Source organism: Alosa alosa, chromosome 11, assembly GCF_017589495.1.
Source record: "Alosa alosa isolate M-15738 ecotype Scorff River chromosome 11, AALO_Geno_1.1, whole genome shotgun sequence".
Classification (NCBI taxonomy): Eukaryota; Metazoa; Chordata; class Actinopteri; order Clupeiformes; family Clupeidae; genus Alosa; species Alosa alosa.
In genome coordinates, this window is record NC_063199.1 from 3,870,882 (window position 1) to 3,886,379 (window position 15,498).

Genomic DNA, 15,498 nt, shown 5'->3' on the forward strand with positions numbered 1-15,498 from the left:
TCCTACTCCTGGGCATCTCATGCCAGCCAACTCTGCGGCACCGCGGCTCTCTGCCTGAGCTGGGCGAGGAACGTGCCGTTGCCAGGGAGAAGAGAAGCTACGCTTACATGGCATCACGCAGCAGAGACGAGTGGGCTCCGGTCAGTCCGCATGCCCACACCACCACTCTCAATGGTGGCCACCATGCACATTCCTTTAGTAGGCTACCTTCACACTTCTCTTCTCACCCATCCTCCTCTACACACACACACTCAAGCACGGTAGCTTCAACACTGTGCACACTTCCTTTTGAAGTAAGATGAGATGGGTGTTCTGAGTTTACTGAGCTCTGAGCTCTAAAGTGTTAGCAGGATCCCTAAAACAGGTGAAGTGAATGTGTGTGTGTGTGTGTATGTGTCTATGGTGGGTTGGTTGTGTGTGTGTGTGTGTGTGTGTGTATTGCACCGTCAGACTGACTGGTCAGTGTGTCTTTTTGGATGAGCCACCCTGCCTGCAGTTGTCTGCAGTCAAGCACTGTCATCTCTCACTGTGCTCTCCCATTATGTGTTGGTTATTTTCAGCAGTTGGACAGAGACTGCACTCGCGTGTCACTCTCCTCTCTGTCGATGCGAGCACTGCCGTGGCTGCCTCTCAGTGATAAGAAGAGGAGGGAGAAACTGAACACAGAGGCACACGGCACTTCTGGGCGAGCGCACACACACACACACACACACACACACAGAGGAACAGAAGGAGCTAAGGTACCCTTTGAAAACTGAGCCAACCATTTTTCTTCATCCCCCTCTTTTGTCCACCAGGCAGGAACTGCAGTCATTTGTAATGGTGTGGGATGGGCAGAAGATGGTGGAAACAAATAATGATGATGGTCAGGCCGGGAGCTCTAATGAAGACAGAAGTCCCCTTTTGACACAACTGAATTCACTTTTTAATCATTATTAACAAGTATAGGTATTGATTTGTTCTCTTTTTAAAACCATTCTTTTCTTGTTTTCTTCGTTTGTTCATAATTCATTCTTTTGTACATAATCTGACGTGCAAGGCAAAGTTAGACATGATAGAAAATAGATTTTGCACAGGGGGCTCAGTCCATGTTTGTCTTGGATAAGGGGGGTTCAGTTCTTTGGTCTGATGGTTCTCCCTGCGCTGGTGTGTGCTGCTCTGAGACTGTTTCCCCCCCTTCCCCGTCCATGGTGGTCTCTCCCTGGTCTTCCTGGCTGGTCCCTGCTGGGCTGTGCCCCCTGTGGCCATTGGAGGGCGCCATACAGTCGGTCTCCTCTGCCTGGCCACTGTCCTCCTCCCTCTTCCCTGCTCCTTTACCTACAGGTACCCATGAGAAAAGTAAAAAGTTATTAGAGAACCATGACAGATCACAAAATCACATCATAGCATGGATCTGGTGGTTTCCCATAGAGCTTAATATACTGCTCAAAAAAAATTAAGGGAACACTTACAGTTTTCCACAATTGTTAAAACACATTTTTTGAAACCTTCAACCTTTTTCTCCATTCTCAAACTACATTCACAGAATGTCTGACAGTTCTTGCAAAATAAAACACTCACCTCAAACGTTTTACCTGTGCTCAGAACCAAACAGTGTCAGAGTACCGATCCAGTGTATGATTGAAGTGTTCCCTTCATTTTTTTGAGCAGTATATATGGTGTCTATCAGCTCCCCACTGGCTCAGAAGGGACCTCATAATTCAGTTAAAGGTAGAGCTCACAATTCAGATGGTTATTGAGACTCATTCTGATGCTACACTGACTTAATAATAATATAAAGAATACATTTTCTGATATTACCAGTGCTTGATATTGCACTATGTAACATTGTTGATCAGGTAGGATTATGACCCTTTTAGTCGAGTGTGGACTAACTAAAGTGCTAAAACGTGTTGGATGTTGACATCAATGGGCATAGATCTTAATTCTTTCACAATGTTTCTTTAAGCTCAATAGCCAGTGAAATCATATTCCATCTCCCTGTGCTCTTGAAGCAATGTGTTGATTGACTGGAACTGTTTTGGGATCGGACTGAGCCACTATGCTTGTGTCCTATTTACAGAGCTAGGGTTGTGTATGAATACCTGAGTTCTTATGGGCCACGAAGAGTAATTAGCTGAATTTAACAGTGAGTAAACAGGATAAATTGGTTATGGCTAACTTAATAGTGTTGCTTTAAAGGTTTCGCTACAGCAGTGCTCTTTACAAAATCAAACCCAATTTATTCCTCAATTGATCTTCGATCAGGGAGCATGTAGAGATCAGAGGCCACTTGGGTTATTAATTGGTTTGACTTTAGAAAGACCATTGTTGCATTAGCTTTATTATATAGTCTTTGAGAAAATGCACTGCTTACACTTGCAGCTAAATTAAAATATATGTTGGTACTGAATAATGATATTAATATTTTAACTTTAAGGCAGGTGGCTAAGCACTTCAAGTATCTGCCCGATTCTACCACTCTATCTATAAAAAGAGAACTCTACACTTTAATGTCTGCCTCAATTGCATCAAAGAAGCAAGTATTGACCTGTACACATTAGCAGAAGCATGGAGATGAATCATTGCTTTTAATAAGTCTGTCACATTAATCGTGCCGTCGGGGATTATGGGTCTGACTGTGCCGCCCCATCCCCTGCTTCACTGGGAAATCATTATCCTGCTCCAGGCCAGTAAATGAGCGCATTTGTCCGAATCACGGCCAGGGGAAACATGATGCCTGTGCATCAGTCTGGTCTAACAAGTGCAGCAGCACGGTAATATGATCTCAGACACTCAGGTACACACGGCGGCTACATAAAGCCTGACTAAGTTACAGGGCCCTTCGTGGACACACTCCTACAGCAGCATAACCAACAGAGGCTCTGCACAGTGGCATCTCCCTCCATTTGGGCCCAGTTGCGGACGTGAGCCAGACCTGGGCCGTATCAGGGCCACACTGGATCCAGAGGCGGCTGCTGTCTGTGGTGGGTGGGAGGATGAGCTGCAGAGGCAATGATGAGCTTAGCGCCTCGGCAGCGGTGTAGGAGGCATCCAGAGAATGCCAACACCATTACCTCATCATCATCAATTTCCTTCGATCCTTTGAACATTTTTAATAAGGGACTTTACATTGAGCTCAGCACATTTGGAACACGATGTGCTCTGCTATGGTAATTTATGAACTCTGTATTTCCCTTCTCACTACAGTATACTTACTGGCACCTCAACTTTTGTTCTCCTTGGCTCTCTTCTCTTGTTTTTCAACCTTGTTCAGTCCTCTTTATCATCACTCCTTCCTTTACTCTCCCTCTATGTATTTCCTATCCAATCTTAACAGACCTGGGAAATCCCCTAGCACACACACACACACACAAAGTGTTCCTCCACCTTTCTACTCACCCTCCTCTCCCTCGGGAAGGTCTTCAGAGCACGGTGGCAGCTCCCCCAGGTTGGTATGCTTACGCACGGGTGACCTCTGTAGCCGTGGCAACGCCGCCTTCAACTCTAAGAAGCAAGGGAGTGGAGGGTTTGTTACATGTGGACAGGCCAGAGGACATCCTACACACAGTGGTAGTCAGATAGGTGGTTCACTAGGGGATTTAGTATGGGAGGGATATGAGAGATGACTGGGTGTTTGAGTGGATTAAAGTCTCTAGTTTAACTTGCTTAACCTGGACACACCCAGTTTCACACAGTAACACATAAGTGATGGACACACATTCCAAGAAGGAAAAAAAAATCATCAGGTGATGTCACTTCCTGATTATGGACAAAGACATGACATAAGATGATGCCATATCCTGAGTGCAGGGTGTGCTCACCCTCAGGGTCCAGCAGGGCGGCGTGTTGCTGGAGGAGAAGCGAGTCCTCGTGGACAGACACGGCGCGCCGCTGGGGCGAGGGCTTCATGCGGGGGCGTGGTTTCGGCAGGGTCTCTGGGAGACGAGACGAGAGACAGAGAGGGCATGTTCTTAGACACAGTTCAACAGAGTGGCAGGTTGCATACCATGCACAAAAATCCAAACGCAAACAACCAGTTGCATTCTAATCATATTCAAACACAGCCCATAGTTTCATTAGTGTCATTGAGACTGGAGATAGGGACAGTTTTAATCTTTACTCAGACCATAGGTCAGATCAAACCTTTTGAAATGACAGAGGTGTCAGAACAACAACCCAGAAGACTAATACTTCATTAAAACTTCATTGACAGTCAGTCATGCAGTTTGACTTGCAGCTGTCCTTCTCTCAGATGTGCCACAGAAAGGTGTGGCTTTTTGACAGTCAGACTCCCGCTGCGGCTAACCGCATCCTGCTTCTGCATTAGGTGATAGATTGTGGCGCTGGTCAATTTGGCTAATAAAATTTGGGCCGAATGCAGCATCTTTAGAGGGGAGCGCCCTGAGAGCCTGAGAGGGATCACCATAATGCCGAATGAACACACTCTCATCTAGTGGAGGCATTTGAGCACCCTCATGATTACATTGTCATCGGTTTCTCTATGACATTATAGGATTGGACATGGTGAGGGGAATAAGAGGATGTCAGTTAGGCAAGACAAGAGACAAAGAAAGAGAGAGAGAGAGAGAGAGAGAGAGAGACAAGAGAGCGAGAGAAATGAGAGTGTGAATGAGAACATACTCATGCAGAAGGAGATGAATACAATGTCCTCTCCTTCTTTCAGAGCCCTAATTATAGAAACTGATATTGCATTAGCATACTGCTATCCTGCTGTGTGTGTGTGTTTGTGTGTATGTGTGTGTGTGTGTGGGTGGGTGTGTATATGTGCACAGAAGAAAGTGACAGATACAGTATTCATAACTCTGCCTTGTGTTATTCAATGTGTTTATATTTTCAGCATGTAAGCCTCAAAATGCTTTTAGTTTATTACTCCCGTTAATGAAGAGCTCCAACCTTATTGGGATTCGTTATGGACTGAATGTATGCATGGTAAACTGCTGCTTATTAGACAAATGACTACTTTGCACTCAAGTACAGAAGTAGGATTACACTGTGTTTGTTTGTTTGGCTTCAAGGACACTAGTAATGACAAGACTAAATTATGCAGTATGTTTGTGGGGCAGTGACCATAACAGCCAATGTTCAGTTCGCAGAGCGTCTGCTCCAACAATTAGCTTCCACTGTAATCAATGGAAATGGCTACACCAGATGTGAAATCAGAAAGAAATCAGACCAATCTTCTTTAACCATTTTTACGCTCCACGATCAGAATGCTTCAGTTGCGTGCTCGATGTAGCCTGGCGGTAAGACAACACTGGACTGTGAGTGAGACCAGTGACTGGGCAACTCTGGCCTTGGTGGCAACATCAGGTCAGCTCCAAAGGAGGGGGCCTACCTTCAGTGACTGATTGTGCTCTCTCGGATCGCTCCCTGGCGTCTGTGCTGATGCCCCTGCGTGGGGACGGGGCCGGGGGGGCCTCCCTGCGAGGGGACAGAGGTGGCGGCTCCTTCGGCTGGGCCTGGGCTGCCATCACGCCAGGGTCCTGGTCCGGCTCCCCGGGCGGTGGGGCCTCTATGGACGGGCTGGGCAGCTTAGGGGCCATCGGGGAGACCCTGGGGGTGCCTGGGGCCTCGGAGGGCAGGGGGAGCACGGGTTTGAGGGCAGGTTTGGGGGGCAGAGGGCCAACGGGGCGGTCGGGTATGGCCGGCTTGTCACCTGTCACACCTGGTCGTACGGGCCGCCTAGTGTCTAGGAGTGAGAGACAAGGCAGGTGTCAATGAAACCGTCAAAGGGGGCGGGGTGGGACAGAACTCACATGGTCTGTACTCTTTTCAACAAAACATGGGAATTTATGGTAACACTTTTAAAGGTAAAAGTGAATCACATTGTAATTCATGAAACTGTAAGGACTTAAAAATTATTATTGTGATGCTTTATGAGTGTTGTCATGACTGCATAAATAATTGTAGACTTAGGCCAATCATTATGAGTCTTCATGAATGTTATATAACCCTTTATGAATGTGTCTACAATGCAGATAGTGACTTCATGGAAAGTGTTATAGAATATATAGTCCAGCTTGCTTAGAAACCTATAATCTATTTTTATCTATCTAATAATCGATTTAATCGATTGATTTAAAATGAACAATATAAAACATAATGCATCAGTGGTAGCCTCACAGATTAATTTACACTCTATTCCAGGTTTGACACAGAAAATAGTGTTGTTGTCCATTCTATAAGTTCCTCATTCCATGGTTCGTCCCTTTATAGCCTTATCGGCACATTACTGCTGACGTCTTCTGGGCACATCAACAGTAGGTGGCACAGTTTCTGCATCTCTTGGCTCTGAGGTCATTGTGTCAGCAGCATGCCATGTCTAGACACGAGGCCATCATTGTGAGCACGGTCTGGGAGGCACGGAACGGGTGAGTGGCTTACCTGATGAGGTGGACATGGTGCGCGGCTTCATAAAAGTGGGCGGAGGTTCAGGTTTATTGTCCAGAATCGCTCCTAATGGAGGAGAAATAAAGTCATTTAGAACTGTGAAAGAAACACACACAAACAAACTCCTTCATTAAAGAGTTGTCAGCTGGATTTGACCTTTGACCCAGCAGTGAAAACAGATGAGTCGGTGTTCTCGCTCAGGGCTCAGCCAGAGCCTCAGAACATCCAATTTAATTTGGCTTTTGCTGCTTAAAAGCTGAGCTCTGTGCATTATTTTACATCACATCACTGAGAGACTGAGGGCCAGATGTACATACATTTGCGAACGTAGCGTTATCAGCGCCATGGACACACCGCAGATTGCGAGCGCTGTCAGACCCAAGTTTCCGTTGTATTTATCAATCGTTCAATCCTTAGTGTAAACTGCGCCTTTCTCTGCCCTTCTCCGCCCATAAACGCAATTTACGAACTGAATGGCAGCGCCTACAAGCGCAGTTGAATGAAGTTAACTGATGACAACATTAAAAAGAATCAAACGTTTAGCGATCATGAAATAATACCATACATGATAAGATGTCAACAAGCAGGGAGATAATGAAGATCAGTAGTTCTACTTAAACTACTTGTGCACGTAGGCTATGGAAGATTGGTCAAATCTAGCAAGTAAGAAAGTTTAAGTGAATGACGTGAAAGTGAAAGTAAGACATGCGAAAGGCCAACGAAAGTGGTTCTCTTATTGACGCATTGAACTGCAATGTGGATTAACACCTGCTTTTACAAGGCGGAAGTATTTAGCGCAGAATAGACGGCGCTTTCAGGAGCAGTCTTTGTACATACCGCTGAATACATAACTAGGCTCTTTACTCTTCCCTCCCATCTTTTACGCTAAACTCCCACTTTCCCCTGGATCCTCCCATGAATGCATATGCATGACATGACAATCGCAATCTGCCACTTTCAGCTCCCGCGACAGGCAGTTTTGCTTTTACATCATTGCGCCTGTTTGTACATACCTACATAATGATTTTACACGCACATTGCGAAACAAATACGCCTGAAATGGGCGCAAAAGCGTTAGTACATCTGGCCCTGAGAGAGAGAGAGAGAGAGAGAGAGAGAGAGAGAGAGAGAGAGAGAGAGAGAGAGAGAGAGAGAGAGAGAGAGAGAGAGAGAGCAACAGCTCTGGTGACACTGTTCAGGTGATGAATGTATGACGTAAAATGATGAATTGCACAAATCTCCTCTCTGCATGGTTAACTCATGGTCTCTCTCTCCCTCCGCTGGATGAGTGAGCGGAGTGTGACTAGCAGGGAGCGGAGAACTGGGAGGGAGCCTGCAGTGGATGCTCAGCACTGACAAGTTTTTACTGCAGGGAAATGAATGAGATTGCAAAGAGCACAGATGTCTCGGAGGTAGGAAAACTACCAATGGAGCACAAGCTCTCATTAGACAGGGTGGACACGTAAGGTGATGCTGGACTTCAGGTGCTTGAGTGTGTGTGTGTGTGTGGGGGTAGAGGGTTAGAGAGAGAGAGCAAATGTGGGTGGCTCTCTTTTCTTGTATGAGAGAAATGTGAGAAAGAAAGTGTGTGTGTGTGTGTGTGTGTGTGTGTGTGTGTGTGTGTGTGTGTGTGTGTGTGTGTGTGTGCAGGGGCTCACCTTCAGAGTTCGCTTTCTTCAGCTCCTCATCCTTGCTCTGTAAGAGGATAAAAGAAATTCAATTATTTGCTGGCATATAATCCCTGCCCTCGCACATGTTAAGCACTCTTTAACCAAACTGTGATGAAGTGATATTGATACACTGGCTAAGATGAAATATACACTCATTTTTTCATAACTGTTTTTTAAAACATTTGGTTATCATGTAGTGTAATGGCCACAGTAATGAGTGTGAGTTTGCTCTATAAATAATGAATTCACATTCGCTTCCATTGTGCCAAGCCCAGAGTGGGTGAACCTGGATTGTTGTCATTTTAATGATGGAAGACAAAGGGCTGCTGTGGTACATACAGCATAGTGTACATATGGTCATGCAGCATAGTGTACATATGGTAATGCAGCATAGTGTACATATGGTCATGCAGCATAGTGTACATATGGTAATGCAGCATAGTGTACATATGGTCATGCCAAAACACAGCAGTGAATATCCGGTCGCATAAGTGGCAACTGAAGAGTGATCCAAATGCCGTAAATATAGACATCATATTCAGATATACGAGCACACACACACACACACACACCTGGTTGCTTTTGGACGACTCCGAGGGAGGCGTCTTGGTCATGCCCATGCGATGGAGCATGACGTGGAGCCGCTGCTCAAAACTGGACGAGCTCTCAGACGCGTGTTTCTGAACAACAGAACAGGGTTGAGGAGAGGAGACGAGGGGAGAGGGGAGTGGAGGAGGAAAGAGAGGTGATAACAGACCAACAGATGGGGCAGAGGAGGACAGGAAGGAAGGAGGGAGGAGGAAAAGAGGAGGAGAGGGCAGCGAATGAGAAAAGCTGGACTGTCTGAGACATCCTTATTTTTTCTTGTCCCCTTCCACCCCCCTCTGCGTCTATGAAGTTAGTCTTGACGGCTGTGTGTTCTTGGTAATGAGCAGCAGAGGAACATGAAACACCATTGTCTCCTGGTGACTCAGTCTGACATCTCAACACTCACAAGCCAGATTCTGCGGATACACTCATCCTCTGTTTATTTCATTTCCTTATATATCATTTATTAGCTAGATCCTTTTGTGTTTTTATGAAAAAAGAAACCTTGAGCCATATTTCGAGGCCCACAAGGGTTGTTTTTGTATTCCACCAGATTTCTCTCTCTTAAACATACAGTACAAGTGTGTTCACTTGATATGTCAGGGGCTGTCTGTAGGTAATGGACGTCTACAGTTTGACAGGTTTGGCCCTGGAGAGTTGAAGAGGCTGTTTTTCCCTCTCAAAACAGCCTACAGTATGGTGCCACAGACTCCCCCAGTACAAGTATGGAGTGTAAATCAGGAAGTGCTAGAGTTTAGAGACAGGGAGTGCTAGAGTTTTTAGGAGTGGAATACATCCTCAGTGGGAGCAATCTAAATTCACTTGCTGCAGAAACCCAGCCTGCTGAACTCTCCCGAACTCTATTTAATGAGCACCTGATAAGTGGTAAAGTAATAAGGCTGTTATGAATATAGAGTAAGATATTATGATTTGATTCCGCCCTCGAAGAAATGAATAGTTTAATCCTCACTGAAGGCCCTACTCTTTTCTCTGCCTGATACGGGGAGGCTGAGCACACAAGCCTGGCTGCACTCCAGATAGCAATGCCAGTCTGCAGACATGGATAAACCGTCATTCACTCACACACACACACACACACACAAATGCGCGCACATGCACACACACACACGTACCTTGGCACAGTGCAGACCCTACAGCACTCCCTTTACAAAAACATGGACGCCCTATCAAATATGCATTTCTAACACACAAACACACCCTACACAAGAATTGAGCCCAACTGGACTGAAAAGGAGAAAACAGGCTATCTGAACTTGAACATATGACCCCTGACAGCAGATAAAAAAACATGAATAAAAAACACACTGAAATAAAAATGGTATCCAATAATGGGAAATTTAGGAAACTGAAACACATCCTACCAGTCAACATATCATCAACAATGTCCATATGCAGACAAAACAACATCAGAAAGCAAAAATACAATTAATCCATATTCCGACATCCAATGGAAAGAGATAATCAATATCAAAATATCAAAGAGAAAGCTACTCTTTAGCCTTATCTGACCATGTGAAGGAGAGCACGTTTTCAGTCACCCAGACTGGCCTTTCCTTCCCCTCCCCTGCTGATTTTAGGAGTACTCTAGAATCTTTGGTTCTTAAGCCCAGTTCACATGTATGGCGATTCGCTCATCGCCCGTCGATTGTCACCCGCCGCCTCAAACGTTGAAATTCAAGGTTTGAAAATGTTTCGCAATCACTGAATTACATAATATTACATGGTCTCCTGTGGCTTGTGGTCAGTCTGGGGATATTTACCTTGGCTTGTGCGGCAGGTCCCCCCTCCTCGGGCTCTAACCCCGTGAGCAGGATGAGGGACTGGGACTTGGCCTCCCTCAGCGAGCGCCTGCTGGGCTTGGGCCTGCGCTCACCGTCCGGCGCGCGGCCCTTCTCCAGCTCAGCGGAGGGCGAGGCGGATGGGACCGGAGCCCCGGTGGGCGAGGGTGACGCCGGGGAGAGCGCTTGAACCTCATTGGTCACCGGAGTGGGTGACGGGGCAGGGCTGGGCGAGGTGGGGGAGGTGAGGGCAGGAGAGGGCGTCGGCGAGGGGGCAGAGGCCCGCACGGCGTCTTTGACCGGCGCGTCTGCATCTGCGGTGATGGTGGTGATGTTGGGGGTGGTGACGGCGGATGTGATGGTGGTGGTGGTAGGGATGATTTGGACAGCTTCCTCCTCCTCCTCCTCTCCTTCGTGTGCTTTCTCCTTCTCCTTCTCTCTCTCCTTCTCTCTCTCTCGCTCCTTCTCCCGCTCCCTCTCTTTCTCGCGCTCCTTCTCGGCCCGTGCCGCCTCCCTCAGGGGTCGGATGAGGTCAGCGATGGAGGTCTTCTTGGCCTTGCCCTCTGGGGCGCCCTCCCCTTTGGTGCCCCGGGCGGCGCGCACCTTCTTGAAGGCGAAGAAGTCCCCAAATTTCTTCTTGATGTTTTTGGAGGCCGGTGCAGTGGGGGTGGGTGTGGTGGAGGTGGTGGAGGTGGTGATGTTGGAGGCAGTCGTGGTGGATGATGTTGTGGTGGTGGTGTTGGGAGGAGCTGTGGTGGAGGTGGGGGCGGACTCTGTGGGTGGTTGTGCTTTAATGAGGGGCTCCTCCCTCTGGTGCTTTCTGGAGGTGAGCAGAGGCACAAGGCATGATGGGAAAGTGAGGAAATTAAGCAGAGCAGAGCTGTGGGTGTGAGTGTTTGCACTATGTACACGTGAACGTAGGTGTCTGGGAGACTCTTTTTAGTACAGTGTCTCTGTACTTACATATGTGTGTCCCTGTGAGAGTGGAACCAAGTGTGTGTGTGTGTGTGTGTATGTATGTGTGTGTATGTGTGTGTATGTGTGTGTATGTGTCTGTGTCTGTCTGTGTCTGTGTCTGTCTGTGTCTGTCTGTGTCTGTGTCTGTCTGTCTGTGTCTGTCTGTCTGTGTCTGTCTGTCTGTGTCTGTCTGTCTGTGTCTGTCTGTGTCTGTCTGTGTCTGTCTGTGTCTGTCTGTCTGTGTCTGTCTGTGTCTGTCTGTGTCTGTCTGTCTGTCTGTCTGTCTGTCTGTGTCTGTCTGTGTCTGTCTGTCTGTGTCTGTCTGTCTGTGTCTGTCTGTCTGTGTCTGTCTGTGTCTGTCTGTGTCTGTCTGTGTCTGTCTGTGTCTGTGTCTGTGTGTGTCTGTCTGTGTGTGTCTGTCTGTGTCTGTGTGTGTCTGTCTGTGTGTGTCTGTGTGTGTCTGTCTGTGTGTGTCTGTCTGTGTCTGTCTGTCTGTGTCTGTGTGTGTCTGTCTGTGTCTGTCTGTGTCTGTGTGTGTGTGTGTGTGTGTGTGTGTGTGTGTGTGTGTGTGTGTGTGTGTGTGTGTGTGTGTGTGTGTGTGTGTGTGTGTGTGTGTGTGTGTATGTGTGTGTGCGCGTATGGGTGTTTATGGGTGTGATACTCACAGGGGGTCATCTGGGATGATCTTCTTTGTGAAAAACTCCTCTACTCCCTCGTCTACCCTGCCCATGTTTTCATTGACTTCATTTTCGCCCTCCGCTGCCTGCTCCTGCATGGAGACACACACACACACACACACACACACACACACACACAGACAGGAGAAGAGTTAGCAATGTGACCAGATGCTCTGTTTTGTCTGCTTTCAACACCTAGCAGGACAAGAAAGCATCTATTTTCTGGACCGGTGCAGAAAGTCAATAAAAGGTTGTTTCCAGTTCAGAATGTCTCACTGCATAGAGAATGGACTGAGGTGGTGTGATTATATGTGTCTGACTCCATGTAGGCCTACAGTAATCATTTCACTGGCACTGCCAGGCAGCACACATTCATCTACACACACACACAGACAAACACACACACACACACACACACACAAACACACACATGTGCACACTGACACACACATTTGAATACACAGCAATGAATCATGACAGTGAGGTGCTGGAGGGCGTGTCACTGTGTGTGTGTTTGTCTGCAGTGGGGTACATCTGTCTCGACATTCCCAGGAGGACCACACACACACACACACACACACACACACACACACACACACAGCCCCCTCTATCTGTGCCTCTTCCCCAAAGCTTAATTAGATCCATAACACACCCTAAAATAGGACACACACAAAACCTCTCAATTACCCACAATCTCACACACACATGCGTACTAATACATTTATCTACCCCTTCATTTCTCCACCCTCTGCCTTTCTCTACTACTTTCTCATTGAGTCACATGTTAAATCATATCTGACATGTACCATCCTATAATGTAATAACAACCAGGAGATACAGTAAGGTCACATCACACTGCAGCGGCCTACTACTGATGCTGATGCTGATGCTGAGCTGGCGGGGATACTGTGCTGCATAGGAAACTGATGCTGAGCTGGTGGGGATACTGTGCTGCATGGGAAACTGATGCTGAGCTGGTGGGGATACTGTGCTGCATGGGAAACTGATGCTGAGCTGGTGGGGATACTGTGCTGCATGGGAAACTGATGCTGAGCTGGTGGGGATACTGTGCTGCATGGGAAACTGATGCTGAGCTGGTGGGGATACTGTGCTGCATGGGAAACTGATGCTGAGCTGGCGGTGACGGTGAACCTGAGAAAGTTCAGCTGATGGGTCTCTGACTTTAGTTCCTGCAGCCGCACCTGTGCTCATCCATGGGGAGAGGGAGCCGGCACCACAGGACTCAGAACACAGAACTCAGAACACTCACACACACACACACACACACATCACTTACACACACACACACACACACACACACATCACTTACACACACATGACACAGATATGCTTGTGAATACATACTTATACACAGACACACACACAGATATGCTTGTGAATATTATACAGAGAAAGTTGGCAAAGGCTTAAAAAGAAAACCCCCACAAATGATGGCTTAAAAAGACAAATATATGCCCAATGATGCTTACTGACAAATACTGACCCAGTAAACAGAGTCAATACTTAACATATCATGACTCAGTAGTAGACGTAGACACACACACAAACAGACACACACACACACACACACACACGCGCACACACACACACACACACACACACACACGAAACAATCACAGACACATACTTCAGTGAGGGAACGAGAGAGTGTGACCTGCTCCTACACACACTCAGAGATAATGAGTGTGTGTGTGTGTGTGTGAGAGAGAGAGAGAGAGAGAGAGCAAGAGAGAGAATACTGAAGCTACAGCAGACCGGAGGCCTTGGGGCAGAGTGGGATCTAGAAGCAAGGGAGCCCGCTGCAGCTCCATCGCAACCGTAGCAACCGTATGCAAATGGGCCGTGCGCCGCGAGAAGCGGATTATAAATCATTTAACACCTCGCAGCCAATCAGGGCACAGGAGGACTCATCTCTCCACTCCATCTTCATAAAGACAAAAAAAGCAGCTCATTGTGCTCGCAAGGGATGGACGGGGGAAGGTGTTTCCCACACATACACACACACACACACACACACACACACATAGAAACATAAACACACTCAGAGAAACACAAACGCAAATGCTAAAATCACAACAAAACAAAAAAAATCACAGAGCATCCCTTAAAGCTTTCACACAATCCCACTCAAATTCACACAGCAATCTAACTCTGTGTGTGTCTATGTGTGCGTATGTATTTATGTGTGGGTGCATGTGTGTGTGTGTGTGTGTGTGTGTGTGTGTGTGTGTGTGTACTAAGGATCTGTTCCCATATAATAATGTGTATGATTTATTGCTGAATGTAACAGAACACTGCTCACTCTTCACCAAAATATACATTCTGAGGGGGTGGATATTAGACATTCAAATTGGTATTGATGTTATGTCAAGGTGTTCACATTCCATCTTTAAACATTCAGCTACAACTCAAGCATAGCACACATACACGTTGCAATACACACACACACACAGAGATAGACAAGCAAACTCAAAGAGACATGAGCGTGTGTGTGTGTGTGCGTGCGTGTATGTGTGTGCGTGTGTGTGTGTGTGTGTGTGTGTGTGTGCGAGTGTGTGTGTGTGTGTGTGTGTGTGCGTGTGTATGCGTGTATGCGAGTGCGTGTGTGTGTGCGTGTGTATGCGTGTGTGTGTGTGTGTGTGTGTGTGTGTGTCTGTGCGCATGCACGCGCTATCTGTCTGCCAATCTATCCCTCTGTTTGTCCATTCCTCCTCACCTCTCCCCTGCCCCTCCCTCAAGATCTATTCCACCTGTGCTGTGCTTCTGTCCACTCCAGCTGGTTTCCAATTCCATATCTATTGTCTAATTTTATGTCCAGTCTCTAATGCAGCAGAGCTGACAGTGCTGGACTGAGCCACTGGCAGGATCCATTCGGCTGATTTAGGAGGTCGGAGTGCTCAGGCGGTTACGGCCCTGGCGACAGCCGTGAGCTGCACCCGCTCCTAATCACGGGGTAATGAGCTGTCACTGGTGCTCATTTCTCATCAAGATCCCCCAACCCCTTCTGCACACACACACACACACACACATGTGCAGGAAAACACAATCAGAGCTACACACACAATCAACACACACACACACACACACACACACACACACACACACACACACACACACACACACACGGGATGGATGTGAGAGCAGGTGGTTGAATATTTAAGCTACACACGCACACACACTTTGCAATGCTTCATCTAGATTATCGAGTAAATTAAATGATTGCATGGACTCCATACAGGAGCCAATATAAAAGTGAAGTGCCCTTGAGCAAGGCACCTAACCCCTCACTGCTCCCCGAGCGCCGCCGTTGTAGCAGGCAGCTCACTGCGCCGGGATTAGTGTGTGCTTCACCTCACTGTGTGTACACTGTGTGCTGTTTGTGTTTTACTAATT

General features: G+C 47.2%; 1 protein-coding gene across 1 annotated transcript in view; it reads right to left on the minus strand.

Annotated features, from left to right (window-relative positions):
* Positions 1 to 901: 901 nt before the first annotated feature.
* Positions 902 to 15,498, minus strand: part of carmil2 (capping protein regulator and myosin 1 linker 2) — a 52,375-nt gene continuing 37,778 nt past the window's right edge. The window contains exons 32-40 of the mRNA XM_048257686.1: positions 12,073 to 12,176; positions 10,433 to 11,270; positions 8,636 to 8,743; positions 8,052 to 8,088; positions 6,388 to 6,459; positions 5,339 to 5,692; positions 3,804 to 3,917; positions 3,382 to 3,486; positions 902 to 1,317 (exon numbers count right to left, since the gene is read on the minus strand). Coding sequence (XP_048113643.1) covers positions 1,082 to 1,317; positions 3,382 to 3,486; positions 3,804 to 3,917; positions 5,339 to 5,692; positions 6,388 to 6,459; positions 8,052 to 8,088; positions 8,636 to 8,743; positions 10,433 to 11,270; positions 12,073 to 12,176 — 1,968 coding nt within the window. The 3' untranslated portion in view covers positions 902 to 1,081. The remainder of the gene's footprint in view (positions 1,318 to 3,381; positions 3,487 to 3,803; positions 3,918 to 5,338; positions 5,693 to 6,387; positions 6,460 to 8,051; positions 8,089 to 8,635; positions 8,744 to 10,432; positions 11,271 to 12,072; positions 12,177 to 15,498) is intronic.